Source organism: Myodes glareolus, chromosome 20 (assembly GCF_982192425.1).
Source record: "Myodes glareolus chromosome 20, mMyoGla1.1, whole genome shotgun sequence".
In the NCBI taxonomy this organism is placed as follows: domain Eukaryota; kingdom Metazoa; phylum Chordata; class Mammalia; order Rodentia; family Cricetidae; genus Myodes; species Myodes glareolus.
The window spans coordinates 22,595,157-22,613,452 of record NC_142045.1 but is presented as its reverse complement, the minus strand read 5'-3'; the positions used below and the strand labels follow the sequence as shown (position 1 = coordinate 22,613,452).

The 18,296-nt window shown below is 42.4% G+C and overlaps 1 protein-coding gene across 4 annotated transcripts in view; it reads right to left on the bottom strand.

Moving 5' to 3' along the window:
* The window catches only part of Plch1 (phospholipase C eta 1), a 194,167-nt gene that overhangs the window by 146,119 nt on the left and 29,752 nt on the right, over nt 1–18,296 (bottom strand). Inside the window, exon 1 of one of the 4 annotated variants that reach the window (XM_085682464.2) lies at nt 2,080–2,566. The exons of the other annotated variants lie outside the window; for them this stretch is intronic. Within the exon in view, the coding sequence (XP_085538590.2) occupies nt 2,080–2,122 (43 nt within the window). The 5' untranslated portion in view covers nt 2,123–2,566. Of the gene's footprint in view, nt 1–2,079; nt 2,567–18,296 lie in introns of those variants that run through there. 4 annotated transcript variants of the gene reach the window in all.

Genomic DNA, 18,296 nt, shown 5'->3' with positions numbered 1-18,296 from the left:
TACTTTTAGAGATATTGCACCATAACCCTCCTTATCGCCCCATAAGGGTAAGGGAGTTTTCTGTTGTCTTGTTGCTAAAAGAAGAAGTCCAAGTTCATAGACATCCTGAGGTTATAAAAACAAGCTGGAGCTGCCTCAAGCTGTTCCATGTCTGATTTTACAGTACAATGAGGCCCTACCTTCTCTCTGTACTGTTTGAAATAAATCACTGAGATGATTCTCCAGCTTGGAGATTTAGCACATTAACCCAAAATCTGAGGCTAATATAGCAATAATTTTCTAAGCATGCAATATATACAAATATATTTACATAAACTATACAAATGTAAAACAAATTTGCTTACAAATACAATGTACAAATCCACATTTTACATTTAATAAGACAGCTTCAAGTTCCACCAAAACTTGGGGTCTCTTTGATCTTTCTGCCTGTGAATGAAAATTTCTCAACTTTGGAACCCAGTCAACTGAGCCTCGTCACTAATGTCATTATTCAATAATGCAACTTAGACTTCAAGAGATTCAGACTGTACTAGTGTTACACACTCTGCAGACCCCAAAGAGATCCTTGTTAAAACTGGCCTGGAATTTATAAGAAATAATTCCTCAAAAAATGGCCTTGCTACCAACAGAGAAAAATTTTAAAACAGGATGGATTCAGAGAAGAGTTTTTTTTCCCAATGAAGATAAATTATTAAAATAAGTCAAACAAAACCTGTTATATAACACACCGAAACGCTTAATTTAAAAAAAAAAATACTAAGACTATCTACATGTGAGAACACCTAGCCTGAAGTGACATTTTATCTTTTAAAGTTTATATAACTGGCAAAGATAATTCAGATTTCTGTAATGTTTAAGAATGAGAGTTCATTTGCACTTCAGTCTCAGAGACCCTATATGTGGTGGGAGAGAAGTTTCTCTCATTACTTCCACGGCAGTATAAAGTGCGTAATCCTGGCAGGGTGTTACACAAAGCCACTCAGTCCTGCACTCGGCAAGTAAGAGATTTCCTGAACACATGCACTGACAACTTTACATGGGAATCACTGTAACGGCCTGTCTATCAGGTGAACTCAATCTCTCTATACCTGAAGAAAGGCTGCGTTCCAGACTCGGCAAATTCAGGGATACTAAGGAAATCACCTGTAGTACCATGTCTGGTTTTGAATGACCAGCAAGCACCGGAGCTGTACTGTAAGCACAGCACGCTGAAGTGGCTTCCGAGGGCCAGCAACAGCCTGCAGACAGGTTCTCAAACGGAGCACTGGCTCAGGAAAGTTACATCGGAAGCAACACACCTCAATAACCTGGGTACCACATGCACTGCAACTTGAAGATGGGCTTAGAAGACACGGCTCGACATGGCATCTGTGCTTTCTGAACAGGCAGCAGCTTCTTCTTTCAGTACAAGAGCAGTCCCCACACGTTTCACATGCCCCATTCCCAATCCATACTTTAGGATGCTTTCCTGGAGCTCTTGGAGCTGACAGGTTCTCCAAACATAATACGTGGGCCCTGCCTCCATTTTATCTATGTTGAGCACGCGTGCCATTTCATCTTATAAAGCTAATTCTTTTCCCTATTCTGACTGCCTTTAATTGACACATATTAGAAACCACCCCCCTAGATTATTGTGGAAAGTTAAAATAGGACTCTGTTCATCGTAATTCAGAGTGAATAGGATTTGACAACACGGAAATTAAAACCTACTGCTTGTATCAAACAGATGAATTTTTTAACATGCCTGTGTCCTTGATTTATAGTCCTTGACTAAAACCCAAGACTCCAAATTATTTTCTCATAGACCACTTTATTATAATGATGCACTATATATTACAGTGATGTATGACTTGTCACCAAGCACAACTGCCATTGTACAAATACACATTTACAAGGAACAAACACCTTGACCTAATCAAAAATACCTTTTCAGTTAAGATTAAAGTATAGTATCTCAAATACGTCAATCAACAATCACATAAATCTTTCTCTTAATGTGAAATAAAATACGAAAAGCTTGCCACCTTTTACTATTAAGCTATCAACTTACCTTAAAACTAGTAGCATAGGTCTTACCTTTTTCTGGACTTAAGTTTTTATATACTTCAAGGTCTGCCATCAAATCTAATATTGCTACACATTATTGGCCAAAGCGATCAAAATTTTCTCTAAAGGCAAAGCCTTTTTCTGCTACACATCTCCAAGAGGGGGAGGAAGGCAGAGAAATCCTTAACAGCCCCAAGAACTTGGCTCATGCTGCCCCTGATGGCGTGATGACATCTTCACAGTCCAGGCTTTATAATGGAGAGAAAATAAATCCATGAGATGATTGCAGAAGTTTGTCCTAAAGTGAACAGCGCAGCCAGAGAAGCACAGTGGAAGGCAGCATCTGCTGTGGCTGCCGCGACTGTGGGAATGCAGGCGCTGTGGCTAGTTAGGCTATGAGACGTGCATGCTTAGCAAGCGCAGGGCTTAACGCCCTGAAGGCAGTATGCACATTTAATGCCTGGGAACTGGAGGTCTTTAGCCATCAAAGAAACCCTCCTCACCTACGGGGCTCACTGAGAGATACTGATTATCATAAGAGTGACGCAGGCTGCATGCAGAAAATGAACATGCACACACGGAGACACACAGAGGTGCACACGCGGACTAACGTGCATGCTCTGAGAAGCAGACATCACTCCATCAGAGGCAAATGCTCCCATTAAGGAATAATCCGCATGCCATCTTCTGTACCGTAGGCTACTTTTGTTCTGGTCTGGACAAGAGCACATTTGTTCAAATGGTTGAGGCTTTTTTTTTCCTTGTTCCGCACAACCGTAGCAATGATCACAGAAACGAATGGAATGTTTCCAAATTAGAAGGAAAGAGGCTAGTCTCAAAATGTTTATTCGGTGGGAGCTATGTCCCTGTCTTGGGGGAAAGAAATCACAACTCTATAAATGAGTTAAATAGCATGGGTCTGTAGAAATAGGTTTTTCGTGAACAAGCTATTATTGCAACACAGTTTTCCCTAAAGTATATATCTGAAACTTAATCAACTTCTTTGAAGAGAGACATTGCTAGACAGATTCCAAGGCTGATAGAGCAGAAGCAATTTATTATTGTCTTGCTTTCAAACATTTGAATTGAGTCTTGCTGCTCTGAGTATTAACCCGGTTACTCTCAGAATTCTTTCTAGTGGCTAACCCCAACTGTCATGTTTTTTCTCCCTAACCTGGACTCACCCCCACCCACCTATGGCCCCTGAGACCCTGAACATCCCCAGTATGCAAAGGACAAAGCCAGTTTCTGCTAGATGGCCAGATGGCTACACCCCATCATCACCACACCATCCTCTAAGCTGCTACACCAGTTCCATTCTTTCACCTGTTTTCCAACATATAGGTCACCTCCCCAAGTCTGTTAACCTCACTATCTACTCTTAAATGCTCTTACGAATCTCATCGGAATGTTAAAGGTAGCTGGGTGCTTCTATTTAGAATATATTTCTTGCAAGACTCAATCTAACATACCTCCATACACGCTAGTATACAAAATAGCCGTGAAGATCTTAGAGATCCTCTGTCTGTGTACAAACCGTCCCTGCCACAAACGAGCTGTGTGACCCAGAAAATTACTTAACCTCTTTGCTCCCTTGGTTTCTTAATTTGCACATCTGGTGTGCTAATACCCCCTACATCAATACGTTCCAGTGAGAAATTATCCATAAAGAGCTTAGGGTAGCGATGTTAGCGTCACTGTTATTCCACTTGAAAGCCCATCCTGAAAAGCATTAGACTCCAGGGTTTAAACCAATCACAAGCTTGAACACGGGAGGCATCCCAAAGCTTAAGATGGCTCAGACATAACCACGCTTCTTAATTAATTAAAATGTTGAGCACTCTCGGGTTCATCTTACACAAAAGATAAATGAAGACCTGGAGGGACGCATGCTTCCGTCCAACAGCTGCTGAGCAAATGCTGAGAATAGCGAAAAGGAGGGCTTGTTACAGAGTCACCCCTCACCACCAGACAGACAGAAGCACACGCTTGAATGACAGAACACACCTGACCCATCACTCATCCCTGACAAATGAACCAGGTTGTACTTCCCCACACTAACAACCTGACGTGCATCAAGAGACAGTAATCACTACACAGTTTTAAGCATCAAAATCCCTAAACAAGCTAATGATTGCCCATATTTAATTTTTGTTACATTCCGCGGGACAGAGATAAGCCATGGTTCAGTCCAACCATCTCTTTGAAGTGATGTCTCATTGATGATTTATTGAACTCCCCTTCAAGATGCGTGGCTTTAAAATAAAATGTCCTCATTGGTTCTCTGAGAGGCCGTTTACTGACTGTTCCACTTTAAAATGATAGGTTAGTGTGAAGATTTGCAGGCTCCTCACTTGTAATGACGAAGGGGTTGATATAATTCAAGGAAAATGTCAGCCCAAGTAAACCAGGAAAGTGACTGGGACCCAAGGCAGAATTTTGCTCACAGGTTCTGAAAGGTACCAGAACTCACGTTGAGTGAGCACATGAAATGTACCTGAGCTACATTTGGTGGTGGCTCCAGAGAAATAAAAATTCTGTTGCCATTCAGACATATCCAACTCATATGCAGACTTTGTGAATCAACAGTCCTGCTTAGGTATCTCCTATCCAGTCTCACAGGTGTAAATTACCCAGAGACAGGTAGGCCCGTGGGAATCTCTAACGGCTGCTGACAGTGACATATATTAAAATAAATCTTCCCTACGAAACTTAAGAAGGAGCCAGAATTTCAAACTTGCCCCAACAGCCATTGAGGTGTAGCTTGCCCCTTTTGTTCCTTCATCCAGAGCAAGAACTGGACAAGCGGGTTAGGAAGAGGGAAAACAAAACAAAATATAGCAAAACACACACACACACACACACACACACACACACAAAACGACTTGGCACTCTCCAGCATTCCAGCTTAAAAAAAAAAATCACAGTCACCAACTCGATCATTTCCAATGGCTAAAACAGACCATTTTCCAATGCTCTAACCTGACATCTCTGAGTCCATTGAAAAGCAAATGATACCAACTACCCAAAACATCTTGGCTGACAGCCAAACAGGGACCACACTACGTATGTTCAAAAGGGGGAAAGGTGGCAGTCATCATAATGCAAACACCTTGTGCTTGGTAACACTGACAATACAAACAAACATTTACTTGGAACATTGAACATGCAGACTGATCCCAAGAGCTACACAAGCATAATGTGAGCCATGAAGGACAGACGGACAGGTAGAAGACACTTGTTAGCATGTCCTTGCTGTAACAAAAATACCTGAAAAGGGAGAACGATTTTTTCTGGCTCAGAGTCAGATGTTTCAGCCATGATCAGCTGACTCCACAGCTCTTCAGCTTGCAGCAAGAGACACACGTAGAAGGCTATGGCAGAGAGGACGCTGCTCACACCTCATTACAGCCCAGGAGGAAAGAGGAAGGAAAGGTCCAGAATAAGGGGTATGTTTCAGGGGGAGTCGCCAAAGTTTACTTCCTCAAATTAGGCCCCACCCCCTAACACTGATGATAGGAGTGGCCACCTGATCTAATCACTTCTCTTTAACTGCACCAGCTATGGACAAAGCTTGTGATGGGGTCTGGGGGTGCTTCATAATAAACCTAACTGTCTCCCTCAGTAGCATGCAAAGGGCACTGGAAACACCCCAGGAGTTGGATGTGGTGACACACCCTAATCCTAGAACTCAGGAGGCAGAAAGGCAGCCAGATACCTGTGAATTTGAGGCCAGCCTGGTCTCCACAGCAAATTATAGGACAGTCAGGGAAGTATACAAAGATCCTATCTCAAAAAAAGAAAAAGGCAAAGAAAGAAAAAAAGAAAGAAAAAACAACAACAAACCAACCAGATTCACTAAATACAACATCAAGATCCACAAACATTCAGGTCAGGGCAACACTAGCCACACTTCTTTCTATAAGTCTCACCAAGCCACCCCAGTGCCGCTAGAATTTCCCAAGTTGTAAGGCTGCCTCAGAATAGTGGGGACACCCCAATCCCAGCAAACTTGAGAACCTTCTGCCGACCACAGACTCTTCTGAGAACACACATCTCTAGGAGTGCTCAGAGGGTCAAAGGTTTTCCAAGGACTGGAAGGGTCATTCCTCACAAAACTGAGTTGATCATGCCTGGGGAGGGTAACGTTTGTAATAAAATGACCTTAAAACAGGGGTTTCCTCATGAACATTGTCCCTCTCTATGAGAAAAGCAAAGAAAGAAAGCATACTGACTCTTTTGATAATAATTTTCAACATGTCACAGCTCATAGTCCCAGTGCAGCATCTAAATCTCTAACCTAAATAACCCTTCTGAGAAGAAAATGAGACTCCCTCACCCTTGCAGAAATAGGGGTGACTGGTCCCCACAGCTTCAGTCAGCATGCGTTTTCACACATGGCGCCGGTTTGGGCAGCGTCTCTCCTCCACATCACAACGCTTCACCTGTTTCTCCTTACTTTATTTTCTCCCAACTAGTCCAAAGGGCATAAAGTTGTTGGAATTGATGGCAAAACCATGGGGTATGGAATTCGAAAGAACTGGGTTCTACCGGGCGGCTCAGCAACATCAGTCAGATTATTTGATAGCCATAAGCTTCAGTGCCCACAACCACAACAGTGCCCACAGTAACAGGTGTGACGTCCCTAGCCTAGGATGTAGTACTACAAGCAGAACTGGATACAGAATCTGCTGTTAAAAGAAAAAAAAAAAAAAAGAATCGTCCCCACACCCAGAACACAACTTCGAGATGGCAATGGGGAAACTCTAGACCAAAGAGCCCTTCTAAGGCCACACCCATATGAAGTCAGTGTCCAATCTTGAGAACTTGGTTGGATTTAGGAAGCTTAACACTGACTTTATATTTAGCATTTTCCTTCCCCTGTATAAGCAGGTGAGTCAAAAACCAAAGTCTTGGGCAGACAAGATGTGGGCTCATCAGGAAAAGACACTCGCCACCCAACAACACAAGCCTGAGAGCCTGAGTTCAATCCTTGGAAATCCTTGGAAACACAAAAAATAGGAGAGACTTCACACAGTCATCCTCTGACCTCCACTCATGAGCTGTGGTACATACACACGTGCACACACACATGCACATACATGCACACTTTAAAAAATAAATAACAGCTGGGCGGTGGTGATGCACACCTTTAATCCCAGCACTCAGAAAGCAGAGACAGATGGATCTCTGTGAGTTTGAGACTAGCCCGGTTTACAGAGCAAGTTCCAGGACAGGTTTCAAAGCAGAGAAACCCTGTCTTGAAAACCCAAACAAAGAAATAAATAAACAAATAGTAGTTTGCTCAGCTTAGTGGTACACACCTATAATCCTAGCATTCTGAAGGCTGAGGCAAGATGACAGTTTGAGTTATAAGCTAGCCTGTGCTAGGCAACACCACCCTTCACAAACAAAAAAATAAAACCTTTCAAAACTGAAAAAAATAAATTATATATGTAGTGTTTTTCTTCTCCTCTATGTGTTTTCTTATATAGATAGACCAGTTTAAAAATAAAAATCTTTGGGGCTGGAGGGAGGGTTCACCACCTAAAAGCATTTGCTGCTCTTGCAGAAAGGAATTCAGGTCCCAGTACCAACACTGGGCAGCTCACAACCACCTGTAACTCCAACTCCAGGAGAACTAGCCCTCTCTTTTGGCTTCCACAGATATCTATACATATATGTGTCTAACATACACAGACATACATATACATAAATTAAAAAATAAAATAAACCTTTTAAATAAAAAAGTATTTCAAAGAAAAAGAATTTTTTAAAACTTAGGGGAATTAATTGGTGTTAACCTAAATTTGAACCCAGGTTCAAGTTCAAGTACCCATAAATCAGTTCATAACTGTCTGCGACTCCAGTCCCAGGGGACTCCGAAGACACCAGGCATCCACACAGACATTCATGCAGACAAAACACCATACACATAAAATGAGTAAAACAAAAATAGATTTAAAAAATTTTTAAAAATAAAGACACCAGGAAATAATTTCTGAGACAATGAACTTATCAATGATAGAAGTAGCTTTGAAGTATAGGTTAATGATAAATATTAAAATTAAAACATCAAAAGTATTTTAATTTTCTGCTTCATTTGTTCTCTGCATTGATAGTCAAATAGCACAGAATGGTTACAAAGGCTAATTCTGTTAAAGACCTTGGAGAAAAGAGAAAAGAATTGCATTTTCATGAATACTAATGATTATAAAATAGAAAACCAATAACATTTACCCCCTTCATATTAATATAATTTGGAAATAATTCAGCACTATGATACATGCAGAACTTGTTCTCTGTCCAAGAAAAAACTATATATTTCTAAGAACATAGGGACTACGGTTGTTCAATTAAATATCTGCACTGATTTATTTGTTAGAAGTGGCAAAGGGAGAAGGAATCAGAAATATAACTCAAGGCCAAACTAGGAGACCTACGAGAGTGCGTTATTTCCCAGATAGATTCACATGGCTCAAGCAAGTATGTTACAAAGACTGTAAAAAAAAAAAATCTCCAACACGGGCTACCAGCTAAAAGATTGATAATAGGTGTTTGTCCCTGAAAAAACAACCATCTGTCACTGACCAGCATCCCTTCGGAGGGTCTGAACGCTCATCCTCACAGACACAGGCAGGGCCTGCTTCCGAAAGCCATCTTCCACAGAAGATGTAGTTTGACAGAGCAGTGACTTTACAATGCGTATCCCACGAGCTTCCTTTGAATTCACTGAGTCAAAACTCCAAATCATAAATTACCAGATAATGGAATCATTACTAATCTAAATCTAAACACTGCGTGGGTTGTATTACTCTACTTGTAACGTTCAGATCCCCGCCCCACACACAGAGTTTGTTGTCATTTTCTTAGCTGCAAAGACACAAAGCAGGGGGCCGTTAAGTGCTGCTAGGTATGGATGGCCCCACAGCCCTGAATTCTCCCGCAGTCAGTGAGGGATAGGCCAGAGTCAACGCTCACACCCACAGACCTAGGCTACTCAAGATTCCTTGCTCTCCTTTTCATAGGCAGATCATCTAAATCAGTTTGATGCAAAATTCGTTTTACATCTCTATATTCCAGTTCTACAAAGAAGTCATTTCTGATCATTAGAAAATGCCAACTCTTCCAAGATTTATCCTACTGAACACATGCATGGGCTGTCTAGGTCAGATACAATGACCAGTTGGGTTGGAACAGCAGCTTGTCGGCCTTTAACTAAACCCTGCTAGGTTGAATGATGCTCAACACATAACCTTGCCCCCAACAACGCCTGGAGTCAATCTCATCAGCTAAGAATATCACTGGAGTCTGGTAGCCTGGGTTCCATAGGTAGATAAAACTCTGGAGCCACCTAGAGCCACAGCGAGCAGAAGTGCAATGCGTAAGCCAGGTCTTCAAGCTCTGCAGATCTCAGTCCTGTGTGGCTTTCCACTTTCCCCCTGCACTTGGTAGATACCCCCAGCTGAAATACCAGCTGCTTCAGTAGAAACTGGGAGTCTCATGAGGGTAAGAGACTCTGCCCAGCACAGAAACTACAAGGCTAGTGGGAATGGTCAGAAGAGACCTCTCAGACACAAACGAGAGAAATGACAAAAGTAAGGGCAGCTGAGGAGGTGTCAGCCGAAACACAGGAAAGACAAGAGTCAGCAGGATCCACTGACACCCCCATCCCCGTGCCCTTCAGCAGACACGAGGTAAAAGAAACATTAGGAGGGAAAAAACCTAGAGGAAGATCTAGAAGAAATAGATAAAGCTAAACACAAATGATCTGCCAGATTAATCACCAAGATACAAATAACTTAAACGGATCCTTAAGAAGCAACCAAATTAAGCAGAAATAAAATGTCCCCCACCCCAAAAGCCCAAAACCAGATGATTCACGGCCAGGCAGTCTATACCTTCAGTAAGGAAGATCACTAAGATCAGATTGTTCCACAAGAAATGGAAGGAACACTATCAAACTCATCTTAGCAAGTCAGTATGACCCTGATGCTAAAAGCAGATAAAGGCATACGGACACACACATGGCGGGGAGGGGCAGAGAGAGAAGAAAACTATAGACCCATTTCCTTCATGAATAAAATTCATGATACAAAAATTCTAAATAGAATTCTTATTAGTCAGATTCAATAAATTGAGATCATTCATCATGACAAATTTCGTTTCATTCCAAAGACAAAGATGTTTCAGCATACACAAATCAATAAATGTAATACAATCATAAACAGCCTTAAGGAACATCTGAACAGACACAGAAAGATCCCTGTTTGGAGAATTCCAACATCCTTTCATGATAAAAAAAAAAAAAAAAAGCCCTGAAGACACTAGAAATAAAAGGAATACATCTCAACATGAGAACTGCTTCCCACAAGAAACCCAATAGTCGGGGCTGGAGAAATGGCTTAGAGTTTAAGAGAGGTGACTGCTCTTGCAGAGGTCCTGAGTTTAATTCCCAGCAATAACATGGGGCTCACAACCATCTATGATGAGATCTGGTGCCCTCTTCTGGTGTGCAGGCAAACATGCAGGTAGAGCGCTGTATACCTAACAAAGTCTTGCAAAAAATACAATAGCCAACACTACACTAGTTGGGGAAAGAACTGATCATTTCCAGTTTAGATTCCAGATTGAGACAAAAGTGTGATTCTCTCCACTCTCATTCAACACAGTGTTTAACATCTCAGTCACAGCAAAGACTAGAGAGAGCCAGGCAGTGGTGGTGCACGCCTTTAATCCCAGCACTCCAGAGGCAGAGGCAGGAGAAATCTCTTTGAGTTTGAGGCCAGTCTGGTCTAGATAGCAAGCTCCAGGGCAGCCAGGGCTATACAGAGATATTCTGTCTCAAAAATAAATAAATAAATTAAATTAAATAGTGCTATTGAGATTAATGCATATTGATCACCTTAGGTCTGAGATATTCAACCTAGAATAACCTAGGGAATCCTGAATATTTCTTCATCCCCCCCAGCTATACTCCAGATTAGTAACAGTAGACCCTCCTAGACGAGGACCAAGGAACCTTTTTCACTTTTATGTTTTGCTTTGTTTCCCCAGGTGGTTCCAGACCACAGCCCTGGGGTCCTTTGACTAAAAGTATTAGTTACAAATCTTCTCGGCTGAACATAAGCTTCTGCTCAGCCTATCACAACGCCAGGAAACCTGACACCGCCCACTCCAGACAACAGCGATGCCCTAATAGACATGGATGCTCAGTTGCCAGCTGGCACGGAAAATGGGACATGAAGCAATATTTTCTTTTAATTGGGCATAAGCCACGATCCCTTCTAAAACAGCAAAGTTGTGATCGCATGTCAGTCCCATACCAAATGACAAGAGATGGGGGAGACATAACTGCCAGAGTTTTCACAAATTCTACACTTATGCAGCCCAGGTAGGGGCTGTTTCCTCAGGGCAATCTTACTACCCCTAAGTTGAGACTATGGCATCACGTTGCTTGAGATGCTCAGATGGCAGGCATGGTGGGAGCATTTCTTTCTTTTATTGAGACAGGGTTTCTCTGCTTAGCCTGGGATACCTTCTCTGTAGACCAGGCTGCCTTCAAACTCACAGAAATCTACCTGCCTCTACCCAAACAGTGTTGTTTTTAAAGCTGTGTACCAACACCACCAGGTTCATTTTTCTTTTTGGATTGTGTTGTTGTTGTTGGCGCTTTGTTTCTTTAATAATTTAGTTAAATTTATTTCATGTGCATTGGTCTGACGGTATCAGATCTCCTGGAACTGGAGTTACAGACAGTTGTGAGCTGCCACGTGGGTGCTGGGAATTGAACCCAAGTCCTCTGGAAGAGCAACCAGTGCTCTTAACCACTGAGTCATCTCTCCTGTCCCTCGTTTTGTTTGCTTGTTTCTTTTTTGTTTTTTACAGCTAACACAAAAGTGCACCTTCTTCTCTTTTAAGGAAGCCCTGTCCTGCCTGATGACTGCGTGTTCCCCTGGGCCTTCTTTGTGCTTCTCTTACTGAAACCTGTGCCCTTGTCTTAGTAAGGTCTGTCCTGTGCTGTCTGCAGCAAGAATGACCCCCACAGACAAGCTCATTTAAGACTCACGTGGCAGAGAACTTTAATAGCATGCAAAATACTTCGGTTAAGCATCTTTATTTATAGCGCCATTTTAATGAGAGAAAACTCCAGTTTCAGAATTGAATGAAACACATACCTATAACCAACATGGGAGCTCTAGAGAGTATTAGTAAATGAATTTGAACTGCCTAAGAAGTTCTACAGAAATTGTTTAGCCATGGTTCATTTGGAGTTACTTCACGTCTGCAATAATAAGGTACACTAGAGTTCTTCGAAGAGATGCTCTCCTTCTTTGTCAGGAAGGAATGGCTTATGGGTCTCTCCTGGGTTTCCTAGGGCAAATGTGTGAGTGAAGGTAAGTGAGGCTATAACCACAGAACCATGTATTCTATGGCCTAAAGATAAAAACCAAACTCAACATAGTGCAGAAATTTGAAATTCCTGACGGTTCTTATTGCCCCTGTTAAATAAAATGAGGAAACTTTCTGTTGGCTTTTTGTTGGAGCTGGAGTTTGGATTCCCCAGCACTCACATAAAAGCTGGATGGATGTGGCAGCCATCCCATAATGCCAGCAGTTGGGAGGCAGAGGGAGAGGATTCCCCCAAAGGCACAGGGGCTAGCTAGAGCAGTCAAATTAGTGAGCTCCAGATTCAGCAACAGAGCCAGCTATCAGTAAAATGGACAGCAATCAATGTAGGCACCGCGTGTCAATTGCTAGCCACCCCCCCCACGTACATACGTGCATGCCCACACACATGCATGCCACATACACATAAACATGAACGAAAAAAGGAATGAGAGAGGAGAGACGGAGAGGGAAAAGAAAGACTGTTGGTTAAATAAAGGAGGAGCTTTGTGGGCAAAAACAACCAAGGTCAATGAAGCTGAGGTGTGTGAGGAGAAAGGCAAGATAAAGCCGCCAGGGCAGACAGGTACCAGGAGGGGAAGTTCCTCTCCAGAATGACGAATCCCAGAGCTAGAGTACACCATCCTGCACATCAAGCAGGCACTCGGTGTATCAGTATGCAGGCCCTGAGAAGGGCTCAGCTAGGAATGTACTCATTGTTGGAGTGAGCAGCATACAAATGTTGGAATTACGGTTATGAACATAGATTAACTACTTGCTATTATGGGTTTCAATGAAAATCTGAATACCACTTTGAATTCGACAGCTTACATTTGGTAATCACCACAAACATATTTGCTGAAAGGAAGGAGCCCTAACACAAACACGTTCCACGTCTGTCGGGATGACTTTTCATTTACACATTACAAAGGGGCAAACTGCAGTTTTTCATTTTTGTTTCGACAGATGGGAGATAAGAGGTTTCCATGATTACAAATGCAATCACTAATAATTATGACTGTGGCCTAAGGAAAAACTCCAGATCGTTTGTGTAACTAAATTAAATAATTATGGTGCCCTAGCAGAACCCAAAGTCCCCTGGTGGAAAGATGCCTCGTCTTCCTATCAATGTCTGCATACATTAGGCACAGAGTATGAAGGACAATTGGGAAAAAGAGAGAGCAGAGGGAAATTAATTACAATTATGGAAATGCAACTTAAAGAACAAAGACTTAAATGTGTAAACGGGTCTAGAGGGAAATAATTCTCACTTAGTTACCACTTAACATCGAAGAAGTCTGCCAGTCTGAAGGAGAAGTTGACTGTATTAAAGACACAATTTCTTCCTTCTAATTGAGTAATTAGGAGATTGGGATTCCCAAGTATAGATGGATGAAATGGTCACGGCCCTTTTCTGTTTGGTTGACCTCCAAACGGCCACAGGCTTCAAAGAAAGAATTGGAGAACCTAATGGATAAGGCTGGCCAAGGGTGCTTCTTGATGGTAATAGGCATGTTTGACATAATTAAAAGTGAACTCAGTTGGGCAGTGGTGGCACACACCTTTAATTGCAGTACTCAGGAGACAGAGGTAGACAGACTTCTTTGGGTTTAAGGCCAATCTGGTCTACACAGCAAATTCCAGGACAGCTAAGGCTACACAGAGAAACCCTCTCTTAAACAAACAAAAAACAAAACCACCAAAACAACAAACCAACAGAGTTGACCCTGCACCTTCTCTCCCACCTAGGCTACCCACACATGCAAATCTTCAGTTTGCCATTTTACTAGACACTCCTTTCATCCGCTCTATTACCATGTAATGTAAATGTCCTTGACAAGGGAAATTCAGCAAAGAAATTATAGCGCTCTGGTTTCCCAGCCAAATCCCTTCACTGAATAAAAGAGGCTGAATCGTCTAACATGCATTTTTTATAGACAGATCATTGCCTGGATCTGACCAATGTAGGTATAGAGGCAAAAAGGCAGACACAGTAAATAATGCCAGGATGCTTAAGGGCATGAAGTCACCCTAATCTAAAACATTAAAGACAAAGACAGTCCTAGAGCGGCTGTAGAATCTATACGTTTTCAAATAATATGAGAAAGCCATTTAAAATCCACAGTCCCAGAGACCCTCATCCTGGGGGTACAGAGTGGCAAAGATGGCAGACTAAAGAGAATATCTCACTCATGAGATGCTCAAGGAATGTGCCACGGAAGAATAACTTCGGGGCATCTTAAGGCTCATGGGAGTCGCATGGGAACAGCAGTCACAAGTGAGAGGAGAGGTCTGTAGAGGAAAGTCAGCCTCATACCCTACCCAACTTCTACAGCCTTGGAAATCTGGAGAAATTCAAGTGAGGAAACGTGGGAATAAGAGAATGCATGGGGCAGGTTGCCTTTGTACCTCAGAGGCAAGGGAAGCCAATTGCTAGGGACAGGATTGGAAAAAAAGAGGAGATAACGTTGAGGAACAGGAGAAATGACTCGGTGGTTAAGAGCACTGTTTGCTCTCCCAGACGTTCTGAATTCAACTCCCAGCAACCACATGGTGGCCCACAGCCATTCATAATGAGATCGCTTTTGGCCTGCAGGCATAATTGCAGACAGAGCAGTGTGTACATAAAAAAATAAATAAATTATAAAAAGATAGATAGATAGATAGATAGATAGATAGATAGATAGATGGATGGATGGATGGATGGATGGATGGATGGATGATAGATAGATAGATAGATAGATAGATAGATAGATAGATAGATAGATAGATAGATAATATTCTTTCTCCACTCCTAACTCTTCCTAGATCCTCCCCACCTCCCTACCCATCTAACTTCATGTCCTCCCTAAAAGAAAAAACAGAAACTGTTAGTTATGTTCCAAAGACACAAAAAAATACCAAAACAAAACAAAATGCACACACAAGTGTTGGCCAACTACTTCTGGGTTAGAACCTGACCTGAAATGAAGTGCGATTGGTATAATCTGTGTAACTTCACTGGGGGGAAAAAAAAAGCTTATTTTCCCTTCCCAAATACAAACAGCTTCTGATTAGAGATGGAGCTTTGTATCTGCCCCTTTTCTTCATGCTGGGATTTTGTCTGGCTTGAATGATTGCCGTCACAGTCTCTGAATTCATATGTGTGTCAGCCCCATCTTGTCTGGAAGACACTGTCTCCTTGTAAACACCTTTGATGAGCCTCAGACAGGGGAAGAAACTGGTACAAAGAATTCACAGCAGTTATGCTTGGTTGCTGCCCTGCTAGAGGAGCACAGTTCTGTTCCAACCTCGCATTGTAGGTGGCTCACAACAGCCTGCGACTCTAGCTCCTGGGAATCCAATACTCTCACGGCCTCTGAGAAGACCCACACACACATATGCATACACACACACACATACACATAAATAATCCCACACACACACATGCATACACACACATAAATAATGAGGACAAAAGAGAGCATGGGAACACAAGAATTCATAATTTCTAACCGAGTTTATCGTATAATTTAACATAGAACTAATTTAATTTACAGCTCATCCCTCAGCCAGTGTTTCCAGCTAGCACAGTCCTGCACCAGCCATGTCACAAAGATGAAAGGACAGAGTTCTAATTTGATTCCGCTGCTGTGATAAACATCATGATCCAAAGTAACTTTGGGTAAGGAGGGCTTATTTGGTTTATATATCCAAGTCACAGTCCAGAATTAATGGACGCCAAGGCAGGAACTCAAGACAGGAACCTACAAGCAGGAACATGAATCAGAAACGATGGGGACTACTGTCTACTAGATTGCTCAACTACTTGACCTATACCTGCCCAGAAGTGGACTGGACCCACCCATATCAATCAAGGAAACTCCTGACAGACAGACCCACAGGCCCAGTCGACTGGAAGTGATTCTTCATTTGAGGCTCCTTCTTCCCAGGTAACTCCAGGTTGTGTCAAGTTGATAAAAGTTAATTAGCAAACAGACACAATTCAGAGTGGAGCAAGATGTTCATTGGATGAAGCAGTCTCTTCTGTTTGGACCATAACTGTTCTGAATTGATTCCAATGAGAATATATTGCCACAATAACCAGAAAACGAACGTAGGATGCACTTTATGGCACCGATGTTACATCTGTAGCTTTCACTGAGAATCTCAGTGCACAGAGTCCTCATTTTAATGCAGCTCCTGCCTCCTGGGAACGCCACTCACATCTCTGTGGGAAAAGAGATGTTAAGGAATTTGTTCATTCAAGCGAGCACATTTCCAAAGGCTATTGTACGAGTGGAGTGATGTCTTTCTGTTTGTGATGCAAAGCATTTTCTCTCTGTGTATCTGGTTTGCTTGGTTATATAAGGGCTGTCATAAACATAAACAAGACAACAAGACATCACATTGGCAAACAGAAGCTGATTGGGAAGAACACCTGCTCTATAAGGCCCTCCCTCTAAATAAACATTTCTTTACCTCATCTTGCTCTGGTGTCCTCTCTCTCTCTCTCTCTCTCTCTCTCTCTCTCTCTCTCTCTCTCTCTCTCTCTCTCTCTTCCCTAGAATTCTCAAAATACTATTACTAGTACCCTCTTAACAGCCCTTAACAGGAAACAGACCAACATGCTCACTGAGTTCACTGTCCCTGTCTCACAAGGGTTGGGTACCCACACAGCCCAGCATACTTGCTGAGTTTACTATTCCTCCCTTAGTCAAGGGATGAGTTCCCACAGACAGAGGACCAGGTGCCTTTCAGTCCCGAATCACTGAATCTCTTCAGGCAAAGAAACCCAAAATGATGCCTTCCCCTATCAGAAATCAATTCTTAAGGCTACTACTTGCATTACAAGTGAACAGAATCATGGCTCTAACTGGCTTGGATCCTCTTACTCTTGAGAGGGTTTACTATCTCTAAATCCTTTGAGAAGTAAAGGTGAAAAAGTAACCGATTCACATTTTAAGTGCTACACTGCCCCCTTGTGTATCTTGTGTTTGGTGAAAAGTCACTCACAAAAAAAGTAAAAAAATCCAACCTTCTAAGACACTTCAAAGGAGTCTAAGACACTAGGACTAGATAGAGAGAACCTTAAAACCTATCAAGACCAGCATGCTATTTCACACTGGAGAGAATTACAAACCTGAAGGATTGTCTAATTTTTCTTTTTCTTTTCTCTCTCTCTGTCTCTCTCTTTGTTTGTTTGGTTGGTTGGTTGGTTGGTTGGTAGGTTGGTTTATCAAGACAGGGTTTCTCTGTGTAGCCTTGGTTGTCCTGGAATTCACTCTGTAGACTGGGCTGGCCTCAAACTCACAGAAATCAGGCTACCTCTGCCTCCTGGTGCAGAGATTAAAGGTGTGCGCCACCACCATCCGGCCAAGGATTGTCTAATTTTTCAAGTTCATCCGCTACCGCTAATGTCGGAGCAAGAACTCTTGAAACCTCTCGGGCTGGGGGTATAGTTCAGTGGGAGAGTACTGGCCTAGAACTCGTCCCTTCGAACAGGATAATAACCTAAAAAGGACAGAAACATTGCAGCAGTGGAGGCTTGAAGATCAGAATCCAAACATCAAATCTCCATGTCAAAACTTCCAAGCTTTGGTTCCCCAATCCACAAAAATGGGATGAACTATTACAAAGATGGGCAAAGGGCTCAACGGGGCAACGTTTATTATCAAGGCCTGCACAAAGAATTCCTTGTGAGAGCTAACTGCCGTTGTCAACTTGACTGCTTAGAAGATACCCCTTTGGGTGTGCCTGTGGGCAAGCTTCTAGAGGGGTTTAATTGGGGAGGAAAGAGACCCCCTAACACTGGAGCCACAGGCTGAGTAAAATGGGGGAACAGAGAAAGATGAGCTAGGCGCGAGCGTTTATCGCTG